Source organism: Oryctolagus cuniculus, chromosome 19 (assembly GCF_964237555.1).
Source record: "Oryctolagus cuniculus chromosome 19, mOryCun1.1, whole genome shotgun sequence".
In the NCBI taxonomy this organism is placed as follows: domain Eukaryota; kingdom Metazoa; phylum Chordata; class Mammalia; order Lagomorpha; family Leporidae; genus Oryctolagus; species Oryctolagus cuniculus.
Genome location: NC_091450.1, coordinates 17,336,511 through 17,364,449, shown reverse-complemented (window position 1 = coordinate 17,364,449; position 27,939 = coordinate 17,336,511). Strand labels below are relative to the sequence as shown.

Here is a 27,939-nt window from a genome sequence, read left to right as displayed (position 1 = left end):
GAGAGCTGGATCGGAAGTGAAGCAGCCGAGAATTGAACCAGCGCCCACATGGGATGCCAGCACTGCAGGAGGTGGCTTTACCCACTACACCACAGTGCCGGCCCCTATCTATGAGAGGCAGATGGAATGGGAGAGGGAAAGATGCCTCCCATCCATTGATCCACTTGCCAAATGCCTGCAACTGCCAAGATTCAGTGGCTGAGAACCCAGTCCAGCTAGCTCTCCCACATAGGTGGCAGGGACGCAACTACTTGAGCCATCACTGCTGCCTCCCAGGGTCTGCATTAGCAGGAAGCTGAAGCAGGAACCAGAGCCGGGTGCTCCAATTCAGGATCCAGTCTCTTAACTACTTAGCTAAATGTCCACCCTATGAGTGATAGTTTTCCGACATTTTTTCCTTTTGATTTCCCAGCTGCAAGGCACAGCACAAACATTCTAACTGCTAAATAAAGTTTTGAAGGCTTATAAGACTGAAACCCTTTGGATCTTTTGAATAGAGCCTTAAGATTCCCTAGAGGGGCTGGTACTGTAGTGTAGAAGGTAGAGCCGCCACCTGCAGTGCCGGCATCCCACATGGGTGCCAGTTCAAGACCCGGCTGCTCCTCTTCCAATCCCACTGTCTGCTGTGGCCTGGAAAAGCATTAGAAGATGGCCCAAGTGCTTGGGCTCCTGTACCCACATGGGAAACCTGGAAGAAGCTCCTGGCTGCTGGCTCCTGGCTTCAGATCAGTGTAGCTCCTGCCATTGCAGTCATTTAGGGAGTGAACCAGTGGATGGAAGATAGCTCTCTCTCTGCCTCTGCCTCTGCCTCTGCCTCTCAGTAACTCTGTCTTTCAGATAAATAAATAAATCTTTAAAGTTTAAAAATAAAAAGTTTCCCTAGAGCTCAGTTCAAAAGCATTACCTTAAGTTAGTCCTACAGTGACTTCCACTGCTGCTCTGTTCGTTTCCTCCAAATTCTCCTCCATTTTGCTCATAGTCAGCTGTGTCCTTCATGCTTTACTTTTCACCACTGAATTTTACTGATGGTTTTGTGTGACTGGAGCTTAATCCCAATCCAGTGGTCTCATTTAATAAAAATTCCTAAATCAGAATCTAGTTAGAAATTTAACATGTGAGGGGCCAGCGCCATGGCTCAGTAGGTTAATCCTCCACTCTTGGCGCCGGCATCCCTTATGGGTGCCAGTTCAAATCCCAGCTGCTCCTCTACTGATCTAGCTCTCTGCTGTGGCCCGGGAAAGCAGTGGAAGATGGCCAAGTGCTTGGGCCCCTGCACCCACATGGGAGACCAGGAAGAAGCGCCTGGCTCCTGGCTTCGGATCGGCGCAGTTCCAGCCGTTGTGGCCATTTAGGGAGTGAACCAACAGAAGGAAGACCTTTCTCTCTGTCTCTCCCTCTCACTGTCTGTAATTCTACCTCTCAAATAAAAATCTTAAAAAGAAATTTAAAACATGAATAAGACTGTCTCAAGTTTGTAATTAAACTTTAAATAGTTGTCATGTATTTCTTCCTATAATTTCCATGACTGAACCAACCAATGGTTTTACATACTTTAATGTGTGTAAGAATCACCTGAAACACTTGTTTAAACATTTAGGCACCCAGACTGAATCCATAGGAATCTGAAACAGTAATAATATGTTTCAGGCATATGAAAGTCCGTATTTTTAATAATAACCTAGGTGATTCTTATGTTAATGATTCACATAAATATTGCAAAAGGTGCAGTGCTTAAGACACTATTTGGGATGCTGGAATCCCATAGCAGAATGCCTAAGGTGTTCAAATCCCAGTTCAACATCTGATTCCAGTTTCCTGTGCGTACTGGAAGGTAGCAGATGATGACGGCTCAAGTGGTTTGGTCTCCATCATTCCTATGGGAGACCAGAATTGAGTTCTAGGCTCCTGGCTTCAGCCTGCCCCAGTTCCAGTTATTACCAACATTTTGGGAGTAAACCAAGGAATGAAAGAGCTCTCTTCCCTTTCCCCTCCCTGCCTTTCAAATGAAAATAAAAATTTTCAGAAAAAAGTAAAAACCCTGCAAAGCTCTGTAGTAGGCAAACAGCTTCATCTGCAGTTGACAATATCCCTAAATCGAGAGGCTAAACTTGCTGCCTTGGCTATTTGGATAATGGCTAATGTTTTGGCAAGTAATGTTTTCATTAACGTTTAATCATCAAAAGAAGGTTAGAAAATACTGGGCTAAAAGGAAAGGGAACATCATTTGAGGAAGATTTAAGTGGAAAAAAATAAAAGCCAGTTGCAACCATTACAGTTCTGAAAACAAGATAAATAGAACACTGCAGTTCTTGACAGAAGTAGTTAGGTGAAGTACTAACTGATGGGTTTGCTTATACTCTGAAGAGGCAGGTTTTTTCTTGACAGAGTAACCTACAGTAAAGTTTCATTATATTTCAGGTTTCTGCTTTTAATGCCAGTTACACGGATTCTGGACTCTTCGGGATTTACACTATCTCCCAGGCGGCAGCTGCTGGAGATGTAAGTTACAAACTCACCAACTCTCACAAGTTGGGTTCCCTCCCCCCAAAAAAATCTTTTCAGTTAAAATAGGGAAATTTGAATGCCATGCTTTATCAGAACTCTATATAGTGTGGTATCCTTGAAATATATTGCTGTGGAGAACACTTTTAAATGTACGCGAATACTTCCAGGAAAAAGGGAGCAACACCTTCTTGGTATTTGGTTCTGTTTGGGTAAGTGGTATTGAGTTGGCTCTGCCACATCTGAGAACCCAGGAAAGTTCAAGGACAAAGTGTAGGCCTGTGAGTCTCCACTAGAGAAATTGTACTGAACTCAGGTTTATGTACAAAAGATTGTAGGAGAAGAACACAGAAGCTCAAGTTCTGGGAAACACCACCATTTAACGAGCAAGTAAATAAGGAAGATGGCCAATAAGATAGGCAGCAACAAAAGAGAGACTGTATACTTCAGAGGCCCATAAAGGAGAATGATGAATGCCATATTGGTCCAATATAGACAGATTAACATTAGTTTCCGCAGAAGGAGCTGGTCCACTTAGCAAAGTAGGGCATCACTGGTGATTTTGCCTGTTCCACTACCAGAGTAGTGAAGTGAGCTAACCTTTATAGTGGTTAAGAATGAGGAAGAATTGAGAGACTGATATAGGTAAGTGAAGTTTAGACTTCCAGGGAGGAAGCTGGTAGCTTCTGGAGAATTCACTGGGAGATTAAGTTGGAAACATTCAAAGAAAGGAAAGGCTGGAACACATAGAAAAGTTGCAGAATTATAAATGGCTCAGATCTGAAAAGCAAGAACAAGTAGGATCTAGAGTATAAGAAGCCTTTTTTTTTTTTTTAAGTTACTTATTTTTATCTGAAAGGCAGAGACAGAAGGAGAAAGAGAGAGATCCTCCATCCACAGATGCCCACAAAAGCCAGGACGAGGCCAGACTGAAGGCAGGAACTCCATGCAAGTCTTCCATGTGGGTGGCCATCATCTGCTGCCTCCCAGGCACATTAGCAGGAAGGTTGATCAGAAGCACAGAATAGCGCGAACTCAAACCAAGCACTCCAATATGGTACATGGTCATCCCAAGTGGTAGCTTAACACACCATACCACAACACCCACCCCACACACAATTAGACATTTGGAGACTAAGCAGTGTTGGGAGCAAGATACCAGGAAGAAGAGGACATACATCCTTGATAAGGTAGGAAGCTAAGTCATGTTTTGAGAACAAGAACAGGTAGAAAAGTTTAAAGGAAGTCCTGAGAATTGGGACAGCTGGATAGCTGGATATAGACAGAATGGAAAGCAGTAGCACTACAGGTCTCTGTGAAATGAGTGGCCACAAATTCATAGTACAATCAGAACTGTATCGTTTTTCCTCAGTTGCATTCACTAGCCTAATGGAGAAAAGGAGGAGGCAGGTAGTAGAGCTAATCCCAAACTGATACCATGCAAAATGGGCAGCTCAGAAGTAGGACAGTCTGGTATTGTGGTGCAGCCAGTTAAGCCACTGCCTGCGGTGCCAGCATCCTATGAGTGCTGGTTTGAGTCCTGGCTGCCCCCCTTCTAATCCAGCTTCCTAATAATGAAGCTGGAAAAGCAGTGGATGGTGGCTCAAATGCTTGGGCCCTGCCACCCCCAAGGGAAACCCAGAGGGAGCACCAGGCTCCTGGCTTCAGCCTGTCCCAGCCCTGGCCATTGCAAACATTTACGGAGTAAACCAGCAGATGGAAGATTGTGGGAGTTCTTGGGAGACAGTTAGTTTTATATATATATAATAATTATAAATTATAAATATATATAATATATAAATTATATATAATCTTAAATATAAATTTAAGATTTATTTATTTATTTGAAATGCAGTGTTAGAGGCAGAGAGGCTGGCGCCGCGGCTCTTCTAGGCTAATCCTCCGCCTGTGGCGCCAGCACCCTGGGTTCTACTCCCGGTTAGGGCGCCGGATTCTGTCTCCGTTGCTCCTCTTCCAGGCCAGCTCTCTGCTGTGGCCTGGGAGTGCAGTGGAGGATGGCCCAAGTGCTTGGGCCCTGCACCCGCATGGAGACCAGGAGGAAGCACCTGGCTCCTGGCTTCGGATCGGCATAGCGCTTTGGGGGTGAACCAACGGAAAAAGGAAGACCTTTCTCTCTGTCTCTCTGTCTCTCTCTCTCACTGTCTAACTCTGCCTGTCAAAAAATAAAAATAATTTTAAAAATTAAAAAAAAAAAAGAGAGAGAGGCAGAGAGAGGGAAAGGTATTTCAACCACTGGTTTACCCCCTAAATGGCCACAATGGCCAGAGCTGGGCCAATCCAAAGCCAGGAAACCAGGAGCTTCCTCCAGGTCTCCCATGAGGGTGTAAGGACCCAGGCCATAGCAGAGAGCTGGATTGGAAGTGGAACAGCCGGCTCTCGAACTGGCACCCACATGGTTTGCCAGCACTGCAGGTGACAGCTTCACCTGCTATGCCTTGGTGCCAGCCCCTTTATTTTGTTTTTTAAAGATCTATTTTATTTATTTGAAAGGCAGAATTACAGAGGGAGAGAGGAAGAGACAGAGAGGTCTTCCATCTGCTGGTTCACTACCCAAATGACAAAATCAGCCAGGTCTGGACCAGGTCGAGACCAGGAGCTTCTTCCAGGTCTCCCACATGGGTGGCAGGTGCTCAAGTACTTGGGCCACCTTCCACTACTTTCCCAGGCACATTAGCAGGGAGCTGGGTTGCAAGAAGAGCAGCTGGGACTTGAACCGGTGCTCATTTGGGCTACTGACACTGCAGGCGGAGTGTTAACCTTCTACACCACAGCACTGGCCCATAGACAGTTATCAATGCTGAGTTAGGCCCACCCATTCTCTCTGCTTCCTGGCTTGCCATGCTTCTTCTGTCTGCACTTCACACTCCTCAGAGGCCAAACCAATGGAGCCACATAAACATTTTCTCTTTATAAAGTTAGGTTCTCAGGATTTCATTTGTAGTGATGACAAGCAGGGGAAATAAATGTCCTACAATTTATGTGATAAGAGGGAATGAGGGCCGGCACTGCGGCTCACTAGGCTAACCCTCCACCTGCGGCACCGGCACCCCAGGTTCTAGTCCCGGCTGGGGCACGAGATTCTGTCCCAGTTGCTCCTCTTCCAGTCCAGTTCTCTGCTGTGGCCCGGGAGGGCAGTGGAGGATGGCCCAGGTGCTTGGGCCCTGTACCCACATGGGAGAACAGGAGGAAGCACCTGGCTCCTGCCATCGGATCAGCGCGGTGCGCTGGCCGCAGCGCGCCAGCCGCGGCGGCCATTGGAGGGTGAACCAACGGCAAAGGAAGACCTTTCTCTCTGTCTCTCTCACTGTCTAACTCTGCCTGTCAAAAAAATAATAATAAATAAATATGAAGTCTATCATTAAAGAATACCAAAATCAGCACACTATTCCAGGTTTGCAACTTATTAAAAAAAAAAAGGGGGGGGGATGAGTAGCAGACCCAGAATGGTGCCAGCATTGGAATGGCAAAAATCATGAGCCAGCCCTATTATTTTGTTCCCCAAACATTTACCAAGCTTGTGTTTTTGCCTCAGTAGAGGGTCACCTGATGGTCACAAGAGACTGGCACTAGACAAAGATGATCAGCTTTTACTTGTCATCCTAGGTTATCAAGGCTGCCTACAACCAAGTAAAAACAGTTGCTCAAGGAAACCTTTCCAGTGCAGATGTCCAAGCTGCCAAGTAAGTTTCATTACTATGTGTTTTATGTTTTAGTCACTTGACAATTGTATTTTTTCTGAATAAAGAGAGAAGGAAACACACACACCCTGTTCTACTACTCTGAAATATAATCGGTACATTTTGCCTATTTTCTTGAGCACATTTTTTTTTTCAAGATTTATTAATTTAACAGGAATTTATAGAGAGAGGGAGAAGGAGAGAGAGATCTTTATCCCCCAGTCCACTCTCCAAATGGCCACAGTGGCTGGGACTGTGTCAAGCTGAAATCAGGAGCCTGGAGCTTCATCTGGGTCTCCCACATGGGTGCAGGGGCCCAAGCACTTGGGCCATCTTCTACTACCTTTCTAGGCACATCAGCAGGGAGCTGGGTTGGCAGCAGGGTAGCTGGGACTCAAACCAGCACTCATATGGAATGCCAGTTTTGCAAGCAGTGGTATAAAAAACAAAAATTATCTTTGATTCCCTCTCTGTGATTTCCCTTTTTTAAACATTCGGCAGTACCAGGTCCATGCATAGAATGGATGGAGCAAGCTCATATTCCATCTCCCTGCTCTGAAAATCCATTTAATATATTGTCCTCACATAGAGGATGTATCAAATATTAAACTGATAAGAACAGATACTGGGGCCGGCACTGTGGCACAACAAATTAAGCTGCCGTCTGTGGTGCCAGCATCCCATATGGGCACTGGTTCAAGTCCCAGCTGCTCCACTTCCGATCCATCTTCTGTTAATGTACCTGGGAAAGCATCAGAAGATGGCCCAAGTACTTAGGCCCCTGCACACACATGGAAGACCCAGAGGGGAGGATTCTGGTTCCTGGCTTTGGCCTGGCCCAGTCCCTGCCATCACAGCTATTTGGGAAGTGAACCAATGGATGGAGGATGTGTCTCTCTCTCTCTTCTTTCTCTCTGTAACTCTGACTTTCAAGTAAATAGTAAATATTTTAAATAAAAGAACAGATACTACACTTTATCTTAGCCAAAAGGCCAAGAAGCAATCATTTTTTAAACATTCTAGTGATGTTTCCATTTATTAATGTTACTAAAAATTTGTATGAACAATATTGAGATGTCAAAATAAACTTGTTGGACAATTTCTACAGCTGGAAAATTATAAACTACAAAGGATATCTTTGAATTTTATATTACTTTCTTGGTATAGATTCCCAATTAGGTCAGGAGTTGCAAACATGGTAACAAAAGTCTCCATGTTAAAATGTGTTTGTATAATATTTATATTCTAATAAAACATAAACTAAACTGTATAAGTTTACAATCACACCACCAGTATTATCCTATAATAACCACTGACAGATCCTTTTTTCTTCTTTACTGATTTACACTGAAGAAGAAACTCTTTTGTATTTTTTCTAAGTAAAACCAAAACACTTTTCTACTGTTTGGGGTTTGTTTTGTTTTGCTTTTTGGTACATGAACCAGGAATATTGGGTGATTTCTAAAATCCCACTGTCTAGATCAGAAGTTCTAACAAAACCCTTAATTCATTAGCATTTTCTCTAACTTAAAAAGACAGACTTGAGATGAAGTTAGTTATCAACCTGCATTTTTTTTAACTTTTTTAAATAAATTTCCCAAGTACAACTTTTGAATTATAGTGGCTTTCCCCCCCATAACCTCCCTCCCATCCGCAACCATTCCATCTCCCACTCCCTCTCCCATCCCATTCTTCATCAAGATTCATTTCCAATTATCTTTATATACTGAAGATCTACTCAATATTTACTAAGTAAAGATTTCAACAGACTGCACCCACACAGACACACAAAGTATAGAGTACTGTTTGAGTAGTAGTTTTACCATTAATTCGCATAGTACAACACATTAAGGACAGAGGTCCTACCTGGGGAGTAAGTGCACAGTGACTCCTGTTGTTGATTTAACAATTGACACTCTTATTATTTATGACATCAGTAATCACTGGAGGCTCTTGTCATGAGCTGCCAAGGCTATGGAAGCCTCTTGAGCTTGCCAACTCCGATCTTATTTAGGCAAGACCATAGTCAAAGTGGAAGTTCTCTCCTCCCTTCAGAGAAAGGTACTTCCTTCTTTGATGGCCCGTTCTTTCCACTGGGATCTCACTCACAGAGATCTTTCATTTAGGTGTTTGTTTGTTTGTTTGCCAGAGTGTTTTGGCTTTCCATGCCTGAAATACTCTTATGTGCTTTTTAGCCAGATCCGAATGCCTTAAGGGCTGATTCTGAAGCCAGAGTGCTGTTGAGGATATCTACTATTCTGTGCAGACTACTGTATTTTAAAATTACAGATCAAAAATGACTCCAAAAGAAAATCAATTTCTTCACACATGAAATATATAAAAAGCTGGAATGATGGTTAATTCACATATAAAATCACATACAAAGGACCCTACTTTTCCTTCCAAATTACTTAGATTCATACAGTTGATTCTATCTATCACACAACTGTTCTATACTAATCACACTGCTAGAGTAAACTTCTATTAGGATATTCAGTTAGAGGCCAGCGCCACCAGGCTAATCCTCTGCCTGCAGCGCCGGCACTCCGGGGTCTAGTCCCGGTTGGGGTGCCGGTTCCGTCCTGTCAACCTGCATTTTCATACAGCTGTTTAAGATGGTTAAGTTTGACTCCATAACCTTCAGAGAACTCAAAATGTATATTCTACAACTCAAAAGCTCTTTACCATCATTTGGGATTACTCACTGGGAAAGTATGACAAAGTGAGCTACAGCTCAGGAGACAACCTTTTAGACCTTTGTGCTCCTTTTAGTGTTCCTAGTTTCATTACACCAAGAACACTGCAAGATGGCATTTCTTGAATGGGTACAGCACAATTGATTAAATACTGTGTGCATGGAACTAAGTATCAGTAGGACGCAGTTCTGCCTGATTGCACCAGAAACCAACCATGATGAGGATAAATTGAAACAATGGATTTACTTACCAAAAATCTAAATTTTAAATTTAGTTAAGATCACCATAAGATAAGGCAATATGTAGAAAATGGAATTTATGTTATTAATGTCAAGGTGTTAGTTTTCTGTAATTTTGATGGAGCTCTTACTTTTTCTTTAAGGTCCTTAGTCTGTATAATGAAAGGGAGAAAGTGAGATGTCACTGCTAAAGGGACTAATAACCTCTTGGAAAAGTGTCTTATAGATGAAACCCTCTATTAATTAAGTTGGTAATATGGTAAAAGTGCTGTGTTAAGTTTAATTATGCTTAAATGTAAGTCTGGTATAGAATGCCAGAGGATGACAGTTTGTGGTTAAAGTTCCTTAATTTATTTGTTAAGTAAATAAGCCTTACTGAATACTGTTTTTATAAGGAATAACAGCTTCTTTCTGGTAAAATTGTTAATTGGGTTCAGTTTTATTGCAAACTGATGTTTTTTAGTCCATTTTGATTTTTTTTTAAGACTTATTTACTTATTTGAAAGGCAGAGTTAGAAAGACTCTTCCATCTGCTGGTTCACTTCCCACATGGGTATGGTGGCCCAGGCTGGGCCAGGCCAGAGCCCAGGAGCTTCATCCTGGTCTCCTCTGTGGGTGGTAGGGGCCCAAGTACTTGAACCATCTTCAGCTACATTCCCAGGCAATTAGCAGGAAGCTGGATAGGACTCAAACCAGCACCCATATGAGATGTCGGCATCGCAGGCAGCAGCTTAACCCGCTACATGGCAATGCCAGCCTCCATCTTGGGGTCTACTGCCCTCCCCTGCCTGCCCTATCCATTGTGCCCACTCTCACTGAGTCAAATAAATCCCAGGATAAAAGTAGTGCCTGGGGAAAAGATACTAATCAACACACACTTTCTGCCATAAGTGGACAACACCATAAGTGTCAACTTAGGTGTCCTTTGACAGACAGTCTGACACCAGCTTCCTGCCAATTCAGACCCTGGGAGGCACTGGTAATGGTTCAAGTCATTGAGTTCCTCGTTTTGGCCCAGCTCAGCCCCAGGCATGATGAGCATTTGTAAGGTGAACCAGTGGATGGCTGCTCTCTAATAAAAATTAAAAAAAAAAAAAAACCTCACTTTAAAATAATTTTACTAAATTCTAGTCCACAATCAAAAAGCAGTCTGTTAAGTTTTCAGTGTAGGTTTGTATTACACCCTTCCAAATTATAAATAATACTTGGTGAGGAAACAGAATGGAGACCATTAGCACTGTAACTGTTAATTTGCCTATTTACCAAAAACTTGTTGAAGAGTTTTGGGGACATACTTTAACACTGCCTTGCTCTACAGAACTGACTGCTGCTTTTTATTGGACAGGAACAAGCTGAAAGCTGGATATCTAATGTCAGTAGAGTCTTCGGAGGGCTTCCTGGATGAGGTTGGGTCCCAGGCTCTGATTGCTGGTTCTTACGTGCCACCATCCACAGTCCTTCAGCAGATTGACTCGGTGGCTGATGCTGATATCGTAAATGTAAGTAAACGAAAACTTAGAATTTAATGTCAGAGAGCTTAACCTTCACGATCCAGTTGCCAAAGGAATGCATAGGCTTTCTTGGGCTGTCTTGAGTTGTTCTCATGCCGTCTGATTCCCGTCTGCAGTGTGGATGCAGTCGGCCCTTTACTATCAGATCTGCTAACAGCTTCCTTGTTAGCTCAGGTATATGTGTCGTCCTCATTCAAAGAAATGACCACTGAAACCATTTAAAATTATTAGAGGTCACGAAGAGTTGAACTCAAACACTGGCAATTTCCTATGAGTCAGCCTAAGTGGTACAGTTTGCTGTTCTTCCTCTTCCCCTAATCTTGCCAGTCCTTCACCACCTCACGTTTCAGGATATTTTCTGTTCTTCTCAGCCTAGCACATTCCCCTGCCTTTGCTACTTTTTTCCCACATACATTTATCCCTACAAGCTTGAGTTGTTTTGAGGACAGAGGACTATGTCTTACTGTGTTTTGTATTCCCTACTTGACCAGCAGGCACAGGAACTACAATGTTCAGGCAGTGGATTCCCCTAGTTCCATCTACATTTCTACATTAACATCGCCGACTCCCCTTCTACTGACTCTTCCATCCTCTCAACAACAGGGCCACCTTGTACAGGGACAACAGGGATAGAAACAAAGCTACTTTGAGGTAGTAACCCAGACTTGATCTCACCTGGCCCATAACCCATAAGTTGATCGTTACATAGATGGCTGTCTTCATCTTGTGTGCCATCAATACATGAGTCCCAACCCAGCTTTATGCACCACCCTCTCCCCTCCATTAAAAACAGCTGGCCTGACATAACAGGGACCCACCTTGTGGCAATACACGTAACCTGAACAACGAGCCTTCGAACTTCAAGCAGTGGCATAAAGAATACTAGGATATAAGGTTTAACTTTTAAGTTAACAGTGTATTTTGATTGACCCAGACAGTTTGCCTTTGCAATACAAGAACAAAAAAATACAGGCCTGCCTGAAGCCACTCTGCTGTGTCAGTAAGATTCTCCTTATCCCTCCTTTAACAGCTACCCTCTTATCTAGAGCACCCCGACTCTTCCTTAGTAGCACATGTAATAGAGCAGTCAAAGGAACAGCTGAACATTTCCTCCCACATCACCAAAATAAAGCACCAGCCATCTCTCACAGGAAGCTGTTGGTGGAATTGCTGATGCAAATTCTTATTTCCACTAACTTTCTTCTTTTGTTTGTTTCTTTAAAGGCTGCAAAGAAGTTTGTTTCTGGCCAGAAGTCCATGGCAGCAAGTGGAAATTTGGGTCATACACCTTTTGTTGATGAGTTATAATATGGAAGCACATATTACAGGACAAAACTGAACATTCTCTCAGCCATGACACAAAACACACGAAAGTTAAAAGTCTAACAAAACATCTTTTTTTCGCATGAATGCTGGTAATTATTCCCAGCTGACTTAAAGTCAATAAAAACATCCTATTTAAATGTTTTTCTTGCATTTTTCCTAATTAATCAAGTACTTATAATATGATGGGATCTTGTTTTAGATTCCTAGATAGAAATACACATAATCATTGCATATAAACATCAGAAGTTATTCGAATTAAGGGTAAGTGGCTATCAGGGTAAGAATTTGCAGATTATTATTGGTGACTTTTTAAGATAAAAGCAAGTTAAAAATCTGATACTTTGGGTGACAGCAGCTAAGTGGTCTGGTTCTCTCTCTGCCTTTTTTGCAAGAAAATTATTCTGAAAACAATTCCCTGTCAATCATACCCTATTACTCCTATAACTTTGTTTTATACATCTAATTTATTATTACTGTGGCAGTTCTATTTTTTGCTTCTGGCTCTCCTTCATCTGTTTCAATCCTTTCTCTTTCAAATAACACAAAGTAAAAGTAGGGCTGAAAAGTAAGGGGAGGGATTCTAATGTGAACCATGAGCCAAAGAAGATATCTGTTATCTCTTTTCAGTAGAACTCTTGAAGCTTGAAAGGAAAAAAAAATTATTTACCTTTAAAAGGGAAGCTTTCTGCTGTGTTCAGATATTTTGATGTTGAGTTCTTCTACTGTGTTTTCTAAAAGTTGAGAAGTTCTCAGAAAGGAAGGTCCTGATCATCTGAATGATGTTGCTGTTCTGGGAATAAGATTTGTGAGGCCTGCAAAAGCCCATGGGAGTTGACAAATCTCACACTGGAGCCAGTCCCCGAAGGCTTGGAGCACAGTCACGAAAGAGATTTCATCTAAAAGTCTGCATGGATTCCTGTAAGTGGAGCAAATCTGTATGTGCACAGAAATTGGGAGTTTTCAAGATAAATGCTGTTACAGCCATGGAGTGGCAGGTTAGTGCTTAACACTGGATGGTGGATGACCTTTGCCCTTTTCAGCTTGGGCATAGTCTTCCAGCCAAAACGCATCCGAGGCAGAGGAGATGGAGGAGGAGGAAGAGCTTTCTCGGTCTTGTTTCGCCATTGTCCAGTATGGAGAAGGGGCTCTCACTTCCTTATCCTTGTGAATCATCACATCACAGCTAATGTCTTTCCCCACACTGATAGTCTGGTTCTTCTTTTTATAGCCATGCCATTCTTTGGAAATAGATACTGGTTTCATTGCAGGGTGATGCCCCATGGACCGAGGATACCTGTAATATTTAAGTCTTTTATCTAAAACGACTTCTTCGTTGTCCTCACTGCTTGTGAAAGATTCATCTTTTGCCTCCTGGGGTTTTTTTGGTGCGCTGAAATGAAAAGAACAGGGAAAGAAATGAATTTTTTTTTTTTGGTTAAGCTTTATTTTATTTATTTGAAAGAGTTACAGAGAGAGGTCTTCTATCTGCTGGTTCACTCCTCAAATGGCCACAAAGGCCAGAGTTGAGCTGATCAGGAGCCAGGAGGTTCTTTGGGTCTCCCACATGGATACAGGGGCCCAAGGACTTGGGCCATCCTCTGCTGCTTTCCTAGGCACATTAGCAGGGGGCTGGATCAGAAATAGAGCAGCCGGATTCAAACTGGCACTCATATAGGATGTCAGTGCTTCAGGCCAGGGCTTTAACCTGCTGCACCACAGAGCCGCCCCGAAGTGAATTCTTAATATCTGAACTAAGGTTCCCTGACAAGATATCATAAACTGAAGCTAGCGCCGTGGCCTAGTATGCTAAGCTTCTGCCTGCGGCACCGGCATCCCATATGAGCACTGGTTCTGATCCCGGCTGCTCCTCTTCTGATCCAGCTCTCTATTTATGGCCTAGGAAAGCAGTAGATGATGGCCCAAGTGCTTGGGCCCCTGCACCTATGTGGGAGACCTGGAAGAAGATCCTGGCTCCTGGCTTCAGATCAGCCCAGCTCCAGCCATTGCAGCCATCTGGGCAGTGAACAGCAAATGGAAGACCTCTGTTCTTTTCTCTCCCTCTTTCTGTCTATAATTCTACCTCTCATATAAATACAAAGTAGCTTTATAGCCTACTTTAGCTCAGAAAAGACAGTTTAACTTAGGCACCTCCTTTCTATATTATTAAAGTTTTTCTCTTTTTAAAAAAATTCCTTTAAATTTTTTTACATTCCTAATTATAAAATAAAATTCCATTGTAAGTTATTTCATATTACTTTTAAAAGATTTGCACAGACTGAGGCCAAACTACAGACTGGAATAGTTGGAGGCTTAAATAGCATGGGTTCACACCTAGAGTGACAAGTTCAACCTGGCCATTTCCTTTTGAGAGTTCTGTTGCAATAATAAAATATGCCAGCTCTCTGCGGCAATAACAGTATTACCACCTTCTGTGAGAGTCGGGAACTAGTCTCAAGGATTTCAACATTGCTAATTATTAATAAATATTTGACTTCACTGTTTTTCTCCTGATCCTGCCCCACGGCCTCTTTTGGTTTCAGATGTTTTTAAGTGTATAGTTTGATTCTGTTATTATTATTATTATTATTATTTGAAAGGCAGAGTGACAGACCTGCCATACTGGTTCACTCCCCAAATGCCCACACAACACCCGTGCCTGGGTCAGGCCAAAAAGCCCAGGAGTCCAGAATTCTATCCAGCTCTCCTGCATGGGTGACAGAGACTCAACTGCTTAAGCCATCTTTCGCTGCCTCCCAGGATTGCATTAGCAGGAAGCTGAGTTGGAAGCAGAGTGGCCAGGACTCAAACCAAGCACTCTGACTTGGGATGTGGCTATCTCAAGTGGTAGCTTAACCCATTGTACCACAATGCCTGTGCCTAGAAGAGATTTTTGTAACCTACCCCAGCTATTGGCTTTCTTGAGTGTTGAATCTTGGGTGATGTTTGCCTGCTAGCAGCTACTGGCATAGGAACTTTTCTAATGCCTCCTGAACTTGTACTTGCTGCTACTTAGAGTAAATGCTACCTGTCACCTGCTCGCCCTGGCCCTCATTGCCCAAAAAATCCAAAACTCGATCTTTATGATTATAGACTTCAAGTGCATTCTGTCCTGCTAATAGGAAATAAGTTCCTCTCCCTCATCTCCCTTAATCTGTCAGACTTGCACCTTGACAGTGCCTATTTTATTTGCTTCCAAGAATTGAACAGATTTTCCTAAACTTTATCACTTCTAGTAATACACAACTGGTATTGAGTCGTTTTTACTGAGGCACTAACTTTAAATGTGTGATTTTTGTTTTGCTTCATTTAGCACTGCAAGGACTAAACTAAAACAGTTTGCCTTCAGCCACACCCAGGTCTTCCTGTACAGCACATAATGAGAAGGCAAAAAAAAAAAAAAAAACCCAAGTTACTTTTTTTCAGGCTGCAAGGGATATCGTTGGTAACTGTTTTCAGTAACCAGAATGACTTAGATAATTAAGTCATAGCCAGCAAAATCAGGGTTAGCTGGAGACAAAAAAAAATTAAGATGTATTTATTTATTTATCTGAAAGGTAGTGTTACAGAGAGAGATTTTCCATCCAATGGATTATTGGCCTAGAGTTCCATCTGGGTCTTCCAGGTGGATAGCAGGGGCCTAAACACTTTGGCTACTTCCACTACTTTCCCACTAGCAGGGAGCTGGATTGGAAGTGGAGCAGCTGAGACTCAAACCAGCATCACAGGCAGTTCAACCTCTGCAGCACAATGGCAGCCATATAAAAATGTTTAGACCACTGGGCCTACCTACCCACAGCAGTGTATGGAACATTGTCTCCCATGCACACAGAGCCGTTTGCTCCTGGAAGAGGTCTTTTCAACTCTGGGAAAGAAGCATTTTTTTTCCCTTTTTGTCCCTCACACACCACACGTAAATGTCTCAGATGTAAGTACTTTGCTTAATTAAAGGGATTTGGAACATGCTTGGCACTGTTGCTTAAGTATGTGGTTTAGCCTCATACTTCAACTGTGCTAGTCCCTTTGTTTATCTCTTCTTTCCTTCTAAGTGGTCAGTCCGCCATCCCAGGTTTTCCTACTGTGAATCTCTAACTCCTCCCTGGGATGAAAATGTCTGAAACAGTCATTACATAGGCAAAAGGTGAAGAGCCCAGAATTGATAGTTGAGCTCTCAGATTTGGGGCCACCATCTGCATGTGGCGGTGAAGTTTAAATTGATTGAACTTGAATAAACCTAAATGAGTCTCCACATTTCAAGTGCTTGATAGCCACCTGTGTGGCTAGCAGCTAGCTTATGAGACAATACAGGTGCAGAATATTTGCATCACTGCTGTAGAGTCAGACCTGTGCCATTTAGCCCTGTATGCCCGGCAGCTTTATACACACCTCTGGGCTTCATTCAGCTGCCTTCTCTGCAAAAGGAGGGTAACAGTTGGCATGAGGGTCCCATGGTATCCTGCTTCTACTCGCTGCAGGTGCCCACCACACACTGAGCCAGGAGTAAGTGTTCCCTGCTCTTACTAAGCATTTTTAGTCAAATCGGGATTGGTCTGGCCGATGTGAAATCTTTCCTGTCTGCCCGACCTGAATGGGACAGCTGTTGCCCAGCTCTGGGCCACCATTACCACGTAAGAACCCAGGCCATCTTCTGGTGCCTCACAGAATCCAGAGATGCCGGTTCTTTCCAAATCTTAGATTTGCAAGTTGGGTGACTAACTCAATATCTTGCATTTTTAAATTTTTTAAAATATACAGAAAAACACAAAATTGTAGTGAAAAGTCATAAATTCCTTGGTAGCACACTACCCAGGTCTGGAGGGTAAAGGCCACCATGTGTCCTGCTTACTCTCTGCAGGTGACCACTTAAAATCTGTAGAAGCCAAGCAAAGTATATCTGTAGGTCCTGTCAGTCCCTTACCCCTTAAGCTCCAGTCTCTGAAGCAAAGCTTGTGAATTACAGGCCATTTCAAGTCACAGTAAAGTCCCTAGCCATAGTTCCTTGAGCCATACCAATAAGCAGAGGCTCCCAGCTGTAGCACCTAGTGTTAACAGATTTACTAGGGCTCACTCACATGTCAGAGCGCCGAGTCTGCCACTAAAAGAACCAGCTCTCGTATTCTGTGTGTTATCCTGTTCTACAGAACACTTGCTCATGTATCTGACCCTCCAGAGAGTCCCTGTTACTCCTGTTACAGATAAGAAACCAGCTCTCTGACATGATTTAGGTCATTTATCTAGATTCAAAGCTGGATTTCAGTTTTCACTCACTCTCAGAAATATCAGCCATCCCATGGTAGGTTTAGCAGAACAAGACAGGCTCAGTCCTTGCCTTTATGGAGTCTACATTTTTCCAGGAAAACAAAAGGAACAACAGATGACACCAGTGACTTAATTAAAACTGTGACAGATGCAGAGTGCTAGGAGAGCCCCTGATCCAGACAGACCCATTTCCACATTCCTATAGGAAGGCCTCTTGGAGGAAGTTTACTCTGTGAACCTTCAAGAATAGTACAGGAGGGCCTGGTATTGTGGCCCAGCAGGTTAAGTGCACTCAACTTCCAATCCAGCCTCTGGCCCAGCCTGGCCCAGCCTTAGCTGTTGCAGCAGATGGAAGTTCACTCTCTCTCTCTCTCTCTCTCTCTTGCTCTCTCTCTCTCCCTCCCCCTCTCCTTTAAAAAAACAAACAAACAAAAAAAAAAAACAGGTACTGAAAAGCAGAGTTCTATGCATCATGCAGACAAGACAGCAATACAAGGCAGAAAGCTAAAGGCCACAGTCAGCCAGATGGGTGGAGGAGCAGTACAAGATGATGCTGGAATGGTACACAGGCCAGGTAGCTCATAGGTGAATGTAAGGACTTTGGCATTTACTCTAAGGAAAAAGGAAGGCCTTAAATTTTAAGTAGGGCGGGCGGCGCCGGCACACCGGGTTCTAGTCCCGGTTGGGGCGCCGGATTCTGTCCCGGTTGCCCCTCTTCCAGGCCAGCTCTCTGCTGTGGCCAGGGAGTGCAGTGGAGGATGGCCCAGGTGCTTGGGCCCTGCACCCCATGGGAGACCAGGAAAAGCACCTGGATCCTGGCTCCTGCCATCGGATCAGCACGGTGCGCGCTGGCCACGGCGGCCATTGGAGGGTGAACCAACGGCAAAGGAAGACCTTTCTCTCTGTCTCTCTCTCTCACTGTCCACTCTGCCTGTCAAAAAAAAAATTTAAGTAGGGCATGCCATGGTCAGATTTGCATTATAAAAGCTTCACTTGTAGAAAATGAATAGGGAGCAAGACTAGATAGGGACCAGATGGTGGCTTGGGGATGATGGTAGCAGCCAGGAAGAGAAGTGGACAGGTATGAGAAGATAGAAGGTAAAATGGCAAGTCTTAGCAATGGGGGAGATGACGAATTCACAGTCCCTAAATTCCTGGCAGGGTCAACAAGGCAAACGTTCCCCCAGTAAGACAGGGCTGCTGGAAAAATCACTGGCATTTGATCTTAAGCAGAATGAGTCTGAGAGGTTTCTGATACATCCAAATGCAGACATCAGGTGGATGTTGTTTTGTTTTTTTAAAGATTTAGTTTTTATTTATTTGAAAGAGTTAGAGAGAGAGGTAAAGCCAGAGAGAGAGAGAGATAGAGGCCTTCCATCCACTGGCCCACTCCCCAGATGGCCGCAACAGCCAGAGCTGAGCTGATCTCGAGCCATTTACTCTGCGTCTCCCACGTGGGTGCAGGGGCCCAAGCACCGGGCAATCCTCTGCCTTCCCAGGCCATAGCAGAGAGCTGCATTGGAAGCAGAGCAGCCTGGACTCGAAACGGCGCCGACATGGGATGCCCGCACTGCAGGCAGCGGCTTTACCTGCTGCACCACAACACCGGCCCCAGGTGGATGTTTAATTAGGCAAGTCTGGAGATGATGCAGTTTGAAAGTGCTTAGTGAATGGATAGTAATAAAAACCATAAGCATTGATGAGGTTGCCTAGGACACTCAGAAACGGATCAAGAACTAAACCTTGAGGAATTCTGAGGTTGGGTAAAAGGAGGCCAACACGAAGTGAGAGGAACCAGGGGAATCAGGGGAGTGTGAAATCCCAGAAACCTGGGCAAGAGGGTGTTGTAAGAAGAGCAGGGGATGAGGAGGGGGGAGCTGTAATGTGTCTGCTGCTACTCAGAAGCTGCGGTTTGAATGTGTCCTCCAAAAGTTCGTGTGCGGGAAACCTAATCCCCAAATTCGTGTTAACAGTATTTGGAGGTGGGGCCTTTGGAAGGGAAGAGGGTAATTAGCATGAGGCCTTGTGGGTGGGATCCCCAGAGTGGCCTCAGTGGCTTTGTAAGTGGTTTGCTCAGCCTTACCCTGTGACAGTGCAGCGAGAGGGCCCCGAGCAGAGGCTGGCGCCACGCTCTGGGACTTCCCAGCCTCCAGAACCGCGAGCTCAGTACCCCGCCATCCTTTCTGCAACGCCCAGTCTGTGGGGCTCCACAGCAACAGAGAACACTAAACCACACAGAATAAGGAGCGGGAAGGCCGCTGGCATCAGCAGTGAGGCAGCTGGGGAAGGCCTGGGGAACAGCTTACGGCGAGGGAATGAGAGCAAAGGCTGCCGACAAGAGTTGGGGGGACCTGGAAACAGGCATCTCCTGGGCACGGGGAGGTGGCTAACTCGGTGCTCGGGACAAGTGGAGCGGGGAGGCAAGAGTCCATGCAGTGGCTGGAGAGGGCAGGGAGGAGGGCCTGCCAGTGGGAGAGGCTGAAACTGTTACTGGGAAGGATCCAGACAGAAGTGGGAAATGGGATTCACAGCACAAGTTCTAAGGGCTGACTTCGCACAGCACAGGTTGGCTTGGGAACAGAGTTCCTGTCAGGGATTGGCTGGTGGTTTTTTTTTTAACTCCAAGTTGCCTTAATCTCACTGCCTCATGTTAGGGTCCTGAATCCTGTCTAACTAATCCTGGCAGAGTCACCCATCCTTCCTTCCATAGCCCTGTCCGGTTGTTAATTCTCTTATTAAACCCAGATCCCAGGATGTGGGATTCTGTAGTGTAACAGAGTTTCTAAAAGTCTGTAGTTACCTTGTTACTGGGAATTTGGTCTCTGGGATCAAATCTCGGATTTCTTGCCATTCTTTGGGTATGTCAATAAAACTTCGATAGACCTTGATTCCTAGTACCGTTCCTATGGTAGTCTGTTGCAAAAGCTGTAAAAACTCTCGAAGCGTATATCCTAACACATTAGCATGGCCAACGCTAATGAGTACATCACCTGAAGAAGGAAAAAAATTATCAGTAAAATTAAGACAGTGGGGCTGATGCCAGTTTAATTCTCGGCGGCTCCACTTCATCCAGCTCCCTGCTAAGGCACCTAGGAAGGCAGCAGAAAAGGCTCAAGTACTGGGGCCCCTGCACCCCCATGGGAGACATAGATGAGGCTCCTGGCTCCTGGCTTCAGACCGGCCCAGCTCCAGCCATTGCTGCCATTTAGGGAGTGAACCAGTGGATGGAAGAACTCTCTACCTCTCCCTCCCTCTCTTATCTGTGACTCTGCCTTTCAAATAAATCTTTTACAGGCCGGCACCGTGGCTCACTAGGCTAATCCTCCACCTGCGGTGCCAGCACACCGGGTTCTAGTCCCGGTCAGGGCGCCGGATTCTGTCCCGGTTGCCCCTCTTCCAGGCCAGCTCTCTGCTGTGGCCAGGGAGTGCAGTGGAGGATGGCCCAAGTGCTTGGGCCCTGCACCCGCATGGGAGACCAGGAGAAGCACCACAGTGCACCGGCCTCAGCGGCCATTGGAGGGTGAACCAACGGCAAAAGGAAGATCTTTCTCTCTGTCTCTCTCTCTCACTGTCCACTCTGCCTGTCAAAAAAAAAAAAAAAATCTTTTACAAAAAATTAAGACAATGACAGAAAGGATCCATATCAATGTCTGGTTTTATTGTGAGGCATATCTTTATTTTTTAAAGGTTCATTTATTTGATAGAGGGAGAAACAGACAGCTCTTCCATCTACTGGTTCACTCCCCAAATGACTACAACAGCCAGGGTGGAGCCAGGAGCTCCGTCAACTCTCTCACGTGCATGGCAGGGGCCCAAACACTAAGGCCATCTTCCGCTGTTTCCCAGGCACATTAGCAGGGAGCTTGATCAAAAGTAGAACAGCCAGTCCCAGGTATTCCATTTTATGGGTTCATATTGTTGGTTCATTTTTAACCAAAACCAAACTGCAGCCTTTATTTAAACAGAAACATTTATGTTCATGACATGAGTGTCCTCTGCATAATGAAGAATGCAGTCAAGATACTCCTGCATGGGAGACAACGTTGTGGTGCCGCAGGTTAAACCGCTGCCTGCAGTGCCAGAATCCATGTGAGCGCCGGTTCGAAGACTGGCTGCTCCACTTCCCGTCCTTCTCTGTTAATGCACCTGGGAAAGCAGCCAGAAATGGCCCCACCCCGGCCATTGCAGCCATCTGGGCAGTGAACCAGCAGATGGAAGATCTCTTTCACCCTGTGTTTCTCCCTCTCCCTACCTCTGCCTTTCAAATAAATTAAAAATAAACTTTAAAAAATTTAAAAAGGGAACATTCAAACAACAAGAATGGCTACTACTAGTAAAGAAGATAACACTTAACTAAGTGGTAAATAAATGACCTACTTTCTATTATACCTGCCTGGCAACTCCATTGCTCTCCGCAGTAGACTGTATTAAACACCAGGTCTCACACACACACACACACACACACACACACACACGCCTTTAAAAAAAAAAAAAAAAGATTTACTTATTTGAAAGGCAGAGCAACAGACAGAAAGGGAGAGAGAGCCTCCATTTGCTGTTTCACTCCCTGGCTACCTGTAACAGCCAGGGCTGGCCAAGTGCAAGCCAGGAGCCAGGCATTCCTGCTGGGCTCCCATGTGGAATGGCAGGTACCCGAGTCCTTGGGCCACCATGTGCTGCCCTCCAGGGCAGGACCCCACGTCAGGGCATTCCAAGCAGCAGTTCACCCACTGCCACATCACTCACCTCAACATCAGGCATTTTGTTTTAATTTTCTGGCCTTTCTGGTCTGGGGAGACCCAGAAGTTCCTGGCTCTTGGCTTTGGATTGTAGCCATGTGGGGAGTGAACCAGCAGGTAGAAGGCCTATCTCTCTCTCTTTCTCTCTCTCTGCCTCTAACTTTGCCTTTCAAATACATAAATAAATCTTTAAAAAAAAAAAAAAAACTTCAGAATGAGACTTCTCCCAGCCCCTGCAAGGTGTGTGTTCTGGAGCAGCTGCTCGTTCTACGGAGGGGAGGTTAATTACAATGCAAAAAACACGAGCTCACCTACCCCATGTTAAAAGGAGTGTTGATAGCTGAAAGCCATGGCTCCACATTCTGCTTAATTATAGTGTAAAAGAATGATTTTTACCAAGAGGGCAGAAAATAAACCACTTAATTCCTGACTGTTCTGGCTGTAAACCAAACATGTCCGCGGATGAATGTGATCACCCTTCCAACAGATAAGCACTGCCCTTCATAGAGAAGCACCACCTTGGTATTCACGAACGCCAAGCTCAGTGCACCTTGTTTTTCCTCTTAATGGGCTGTAGGAACAGTGCTCTATGAACTTGGTCACCACTGCCTATAGTAAATCAACTTTGCTGCCACTAATGAAAAAGATTTTTTTTTTCCACCGCTCCCAACTAAGCTACAATTTCCATGTGATTAGGGACCATGTCTGTCTGGCTCTCCACCCACAGAGCCAGTATATAGCAAGCCTTCAGACAGTGCTTAATAAAGGAATATGGCCTGGTAAAGGCTATGCCCAATACATGATGTGTACAAGGGTGCTTCAAAAACTGTAAAAATGAAAGGAGATGTTTAGTTTGGTGCAGAAAAAATTTGCAGTCTACAGTTTTTTCATAATATGCATTTTTCATTGACTTTTTGAAGATTCTTCATAAGCATTGATTTCATAAAGTTTTTGCACCTAGAATAAACTTTCCATGAACTTGTTGGAAGTACCCTGTCAAAGCCATATTCATTTCTCTTATGACCATGGATGATACAAGTCTGTTAAAAGTCATCCTGGCCAAAAGGAATTTACAGTTTAACCAGAAGAAACGAAAACTAAACTACATCAGGAAATCAAGATGAAACCTGTCATGAAACATGAAAGAAGAGAAATGTAAAGGACTTCAATGATAAATAACAGGGTAGGAGGCTGTGCAGTCAAAGAAATTGCAGGTTTCTATGATTATCACCTCCCATCATATCAAAATCAATGTCCAAGAAAAACGGTTGAATTATAGAAACTTTGAAGCCTAGATGCTAAAGCAGCTGACTTGCAGAAGCTGGGGCTCTGAACTTTCTCTAAATTGAAATCTCATTTCCTGTAATTAGGCAATTGGCTAGTGAGCTAATAGGGGCCATCTAGGCAAAGGCTCAGATCCCAGCTCCAGCCACAGACTTAGCTGTGTGTTTTGAACAAATGACTCCATCTCTCTAAGCCTCTATGTCTCATTATCCATATTCCAAGAACATGGCACACATAAAATTCAATAACTGATGTGAAAACACCTTGCACAATGCCGACATTATTAATACATTATTATTAATACATTATTAATGTATTAAGCAGAGACATGATCCATGTGCCATACTGTAAATCCTGGATTTAAAAGATCAATTCAAGACTGCTGCCGCCCTCCAAGAGCCCACTGGCTATACCACACTGTGACATTCTGTGTCCACGGCATGAACACATACATACTCCTGACATTGGAGAACCCTGGGCTGTACCCCCTGGCTATCAACTTGCCCTTGTCACCTGACCATGGAGAGAGGCTGAGGAGAAGCAGAAAAGCCCATGGGAACCTGAAGCGCTCTTTTGGTCTAGGAAGGCCGGAATTCTCCCCCGGCACTGTGTTCCCCAGCATCAAGCAGTGATTAGCTTTAGATTCTCTTTTGAAGATTTATTTTATTTGAAAGAGTGACAGAGATAGAAAAATATCTTCCATCTGCTGGTTCATTCCCCCAAAAGGCTGCAGCAGTCAGGGCTGAACCAAGCTGAAGTCAAGAGCCAGGAACTCCATCTGGGTCTCCCAAGCACTTGAGCCATCTTCCGGTGCTTTCTCAGGCATATGAGCAGGGAGCTGGTTTGGAAGATGGGATGCTGGTGCCATAAGCGGCAGCTTAACCCACCGTGCCACAATGCCCTGCCTTAGATTTAAGGTAAAGGGCTTCATAATAGCATCACCATCAGCTTTCTTCTTTGAAGCCTGGCTGCAAATCAGAATCATCTGAGCAGCCTTTAAACCATGCAGTGCCCTAGCCCCACCCCAGACCAACTGAATCAGAACCTGTGCTGACACAGGGCTCAGGTGTTTCTAATAGGCAACCAGGATTGCAAACTAATGGCTTATTCCACTGGAACTCATACTATACTTTTTTTTTTTTAACTTAAAAAGACAAGTCTAGAGAATGTGTAAGTAAGAATGGCCTGAGAGACCTAATTGGCAATAAAAAGCACTTTAGCTTGCAGAAGCACTTTTATAAAAATTATGTCATCAAGTCCTAGTAACCTTTGACTAAGATGGGATTATCACAATTTAGAGGTGAAGCAACAGGCCTGGAGGGTTACATGACTTTGGTCAAGGTCACAGAACTAGAAAATGGCAGCACCAGGGCTGGTATTGTGATACAGCCGGTTAAGCCACCATCTAGCGCATCACATATTGGAACACCACTTCGAGTCCCTGCTGTTCCACTTCTGATCCAGCGTTCCTGCTGATGAACCAAGGAAGGCAGCAGAAGATGGCCCAGGACTTGGGCCCCTGCCAACCATGTGGGAGACCAGAATGGAGTTCAGGCACCTGGCTTCTGCCTGGCCCAGCCCCAGTTATTGTGACCATTTGGGAAGTGAATTCGAAGATGGAAGATTCTCCCCCCCCCTCCCCTCCCCTCCCCTCCCCTCCCCTCCCCTCCCCTCCCCTCCCCTCCCCTCCCCTCCCCTCTCCTCTCCTCTCCTCTCCTCTCCTCTCCTCTCCTCTCCTCTCCTCTCCTCTCCTCTCTCTTCTCCTGTCCCCTCCCCGCCATGCTCTGCTTTTCAAATAGATAAATAAATACATTCTAGGAAAAAGGGAAAGCAAAAGCATATGGCAGCACACGGGCCTGAATTCAGGCCATCATGCGTGAAATGATTTTTCCTTCTTGCCACTTGCCATCCCATTGTGCCTCCCCCACTCCTGGGCACAGCTCAGGCCCTGAGCAGGCACTAGGAAAACACATCCTGGCTGTATGGAAAATGCATTCACCCAAAGACATGAGGATTGGGCAGCACTAGTGGTGAGGCCCCTGGGCTTCGGCATCTGGGAGAAAAGCTTCAAAGCTTGGCTCCTCAGTGTAACCATGGGCAAGTTACTAAATACCTGGCTCCTTATTTGTTGCTGATTTTTAAATTTTATTTATTCATTTGAAAGACTTACAGAAAGATTTTCCATCTGCTGGTTCACTCCCCAGATGGCCAGAATGGCCAGGGCTGGACCAGAGTGAAGGCAGGAGCTTCAACCGGGTCTCTCGGGTGGGTGGCAGAGACTCAGATACTTGAGCCATCTCCCACTGCTTTCACAGGCACATTAGCAGGGAGCTGGATCAGAAAGTGGGGCAGCCGGGACATAAACTGGTACCCATTTGGGATGCCGGCATCACAGGCCACAACGCCAGCCCCCTGATCCTTATCCTTAAGGTGCTTGGATCTAACTCGGGGGTTGTTGGAATGTTTACGTAAAATCATGAATCCCAATATTAGCAATGATTAATATTGCCTGCAAAAAGAAGAAATCTTTATGGCAGGAGTCCTGGCTCTGAAGTGACACTGTGTCTTTATATCCCATTGGCAACATGCAGGTCAGCCTAGACAAGGAACTCAGTGTGAGCCCATTTCCTCACCTGAACGGGGGATGACTAACAGTTCCTACCTTGCAGGCTACTTTATGAATTAAATTCATCAATACACCCAACATGGAAGACTCTAGAAGTGACCGAAATTGGCCAGTGGAAAGGTCTCACCCAGTGTCATCATACCTTTATGGGTATACTGCAAACACATGACCCTCTGAAGGCAGAGAGGAGGGTGGGAAACCACAGTCACCTGGCCGGAGTTTCCCGTCCTTGGCTGCAGGGCTCTTCTTGAGGAGGTGCGTAATCTGCAGGTAGGGCCCATGCTGGATGATGATCAAGCCCAAGCCCATGCTGCCCACGGTGAGCTTGGTCTGCTGCGTTTTGCTCAGGGTGTGTCCAGTGGTCTTGACATTGAGTTTTTCTCGTGAAAAGAGGAGAGCTCATTTCAGACAGCGGCATGGCAGGAGGGGCAGGGTTTCTGAAGCCAGACCCCCAAGGCAGTTCCTTAACCTCCTCAGTTTCCTCGAGGGTACAGTGAAGCCAGGAAGTGCCCACCCTAGGGAATCACCTGAGATGGTGACAGGGCTGTTGCAGAGTGCCCAGCACATCACAAGTGCTTACCATTAGTTATGATCGTCCATTCACTTAGCAAATATCATAGTGAGCAAAACAGATTTCGTCTTGCCCTGGTGCGTCTTGCACACCTCGGTGGCAGAGAACAGTTAGTTGGATAACAAAACTGTGTAAGACGTGCTAGGAAAGAGATGAGGGAAAGCCACAGGAGGCCCAGAGGAGGCAGAATCTGGATTAAAGGAGGAAAGGAAAAGGAGATCGGGAGGCAGCAAAAGGTAGCAAGGTTCTGAGACAGGAGCAAGGGGGCCTGGGCACACTCACAACAGTTTTGAGGGGACCAGGGCGGGAGGCAGGATGAGCAGCGGCCTGGCAGACAGGGCCTTAATGAGAATACTTCAGTGGGGATTTCAGCAGGACAGGATCAGATCTGCAGTTTTTCAAAAGCCCCCTCTGCCTCCTGTGTGGCGTGTGGATGGTGGGATTAAGAGTGAAGCCGAGAAATGAAAGGTCACCCAGGCACATCTTGGCCTGTGACGGTGGAAACGTGACAGCAGATGGATGCTGCCAAAGGCAAAATCCAAAGGCCTTGGGCACAGTGGGTAGCAGGAAGGGTGAAACGTGTTTTCTACAGAACCAGATCTCAGGAAAAGCTTCAAGGACTTGAGGAGGGGTTTAGGCCAAGAAGTGCTCTCTCCGCAGAAGCGGCTTCCGGCAGGCTCCTCTTCAGCACACAGGAAGCTGAAGGGAGAGCTACTGTCAGCTCACCCTTCCCAGTGTCCACACACGGCCATTCTCCAGGACCCACAACCGGCCGGCCTGTGGCGTTCTCAGGGCCACTGCTGAGGGAGCTGCTCCCCAGCCAAGGGGAGCTGGCCCAGGTTCAATGCCCTTTGCTCAAGGCAAACATCCTTGCCCCAAACCACAGTTGCTCTCAGCCTGCAAAACAAAATAACATAGCAGAAAAAAGACACTGGTTCCTGAGAGGGTCTCGGGAGCCATAGCAGCAGGGCGGTCCCGCCTCGGGCGTGGGGCTCCAGGCCCAGCCTCAACTGGCAAACTAGATATGTATATGGTGTGATACTGTGTAGCCCCGTTTCAAAGACCAGTAGGGTTAAGTGAAAGAAGCCAGACCCAAGTGATTCCATTTTATGAGCCTCTAGCTGGAAGCGTAGAAGACAGAGAAGGGATGTGGGGAACGAGCATCTGGGAAGTAATGCTGAGTGGCCAGCTGCTCCTGTTCCCTACCTTGATTGTCAAAAGTCACATTAGAAAGGGGAATCTCACTGTATGTCAGTTACAGCGTGACCATTTGACAAAAACAGGAAAGAGAGCAAGGCTTGGTCTCCAGGCATCACTCACTCCCCGCTCCCCAGTTACCCTTTTTCTTTTTGTGGACGGACTTCTTCATGCCCCGGGGAGGTGGGCGGCGCCGGAGGGCCCAAGCTGGAGTATGTCCCACTCAACAACAGTTTCGAACGCTCCAGAGGCGGGCGCGGAGCGGGGCCTAGCCGGAGTCGAGGAGACCTCGGG

The 27,939-nt window shown here is 45.3% G+C and overlaps 2 protein-coding genes and 2 pseudogenes across 5 annotated transcripts in view; 1 reads left to right on the top strand and 3 right to left on the bottom strand.

The window, feature by feature from the left end:
- The window catches only part of UQCRC2 (ubiquinol-cytochrome c reductase core protein 2), a 31,970-nt gene extending 19,857 nt beyond the window's left edge, over window positions 1-12,113 (top strand). The window contains exons 11-14 of the mRNA XM_002711816.5: window positions 2,419-2,499; window positions 6,127-6,203; window positions 10,481-10,634; window positions 11,871-12,113. Coding sequence (XP_002711862.2) covers window positions 2,419-2,499; window positions 6,127-6,203; window positions 10,481-10,634; window positions 11,871-11,954 — 396 coding nt within the window. The 3' untranslated portion in view covers window positions 11,955-12,113. The remainder of the gene's footprint in view (window positions 1-2,418; window positions 2,500-6,126; window positions 6,204-10,480; window positions 10,635-11,870) is intronic.
- PDZD9 (PDZ domain containing 9) lies at window positions 112-27,939 on the bottom strand. Of its 4 annotated transcripts, none has more exons than XM_002711839.5 (5): window positions 27,787-27,939; window positions 26,087-26,257; window positions 20,029-20,218; window positions 12,640-13,362; window positions 112-10,854 (listed from the first exon to the last, which is right to left on the bottom strand). In XM_002711839.5, exons 1-4 carry the CDS (start codon window positions 27,815-27,817, stop codon window positions 12,969-12,971), a joined length of 786 nt encoding a protein of 261 aa, XP_002711885.1. In that variant the 5' UTR covers window positions 27,818-27,939; the 3' UTR covers window positions 112-10,854; window positions 12,640-12,968. The 4 variants fall into 4 exon arrangements, with proteins under 4 accessions (XP_002711885.1, XP_008256083.1, XP_051703850.1 ...); XM_008257861.4 differs by having other exon boundaries at window positions 26,020-26,257; window positions 27,787-27,937; XM_051847890.2 differs by lacking the exon at window positions 27,787-27,939 and adding an exon at window positions 26,458-27,764 and having other exon boundaries at window positions 26,020-26,257.
- On the bottom strand, window positions 6,672-6,852 carry LOC127491514 (U2 spliceosomal RNA; annotated as a pseudogene).
- On the bottom strand, window positions 7,083-7,204 carry LOC127491515 (U2 spliceosomal RNA; annotated as a pseudogene).

Bases quoted from the DNA above. Each gene is read 5' to 3' on its own strand.
- PDZD9 (XM_002711839.5), bottom strand. From the start codon at position 27,817: ATGAAGAAGTCCGTCCACAAAAAGAAAAAGG. The intron at 26,258-27,786 runs GTAACTGGGGAG...TCTTTTCACGAG, and splicing joins CGTCCACAAAAAGAAAAAGG to AAAAACTCAATGTCAAGACC. The intron at 13,363-20,028 runs GTAACTACAGAC...TTTTCATTTCAG, and splicing joins ACCAAATTCCCAGTAACAAG to CGCACCAAAAAAACCCCAGG.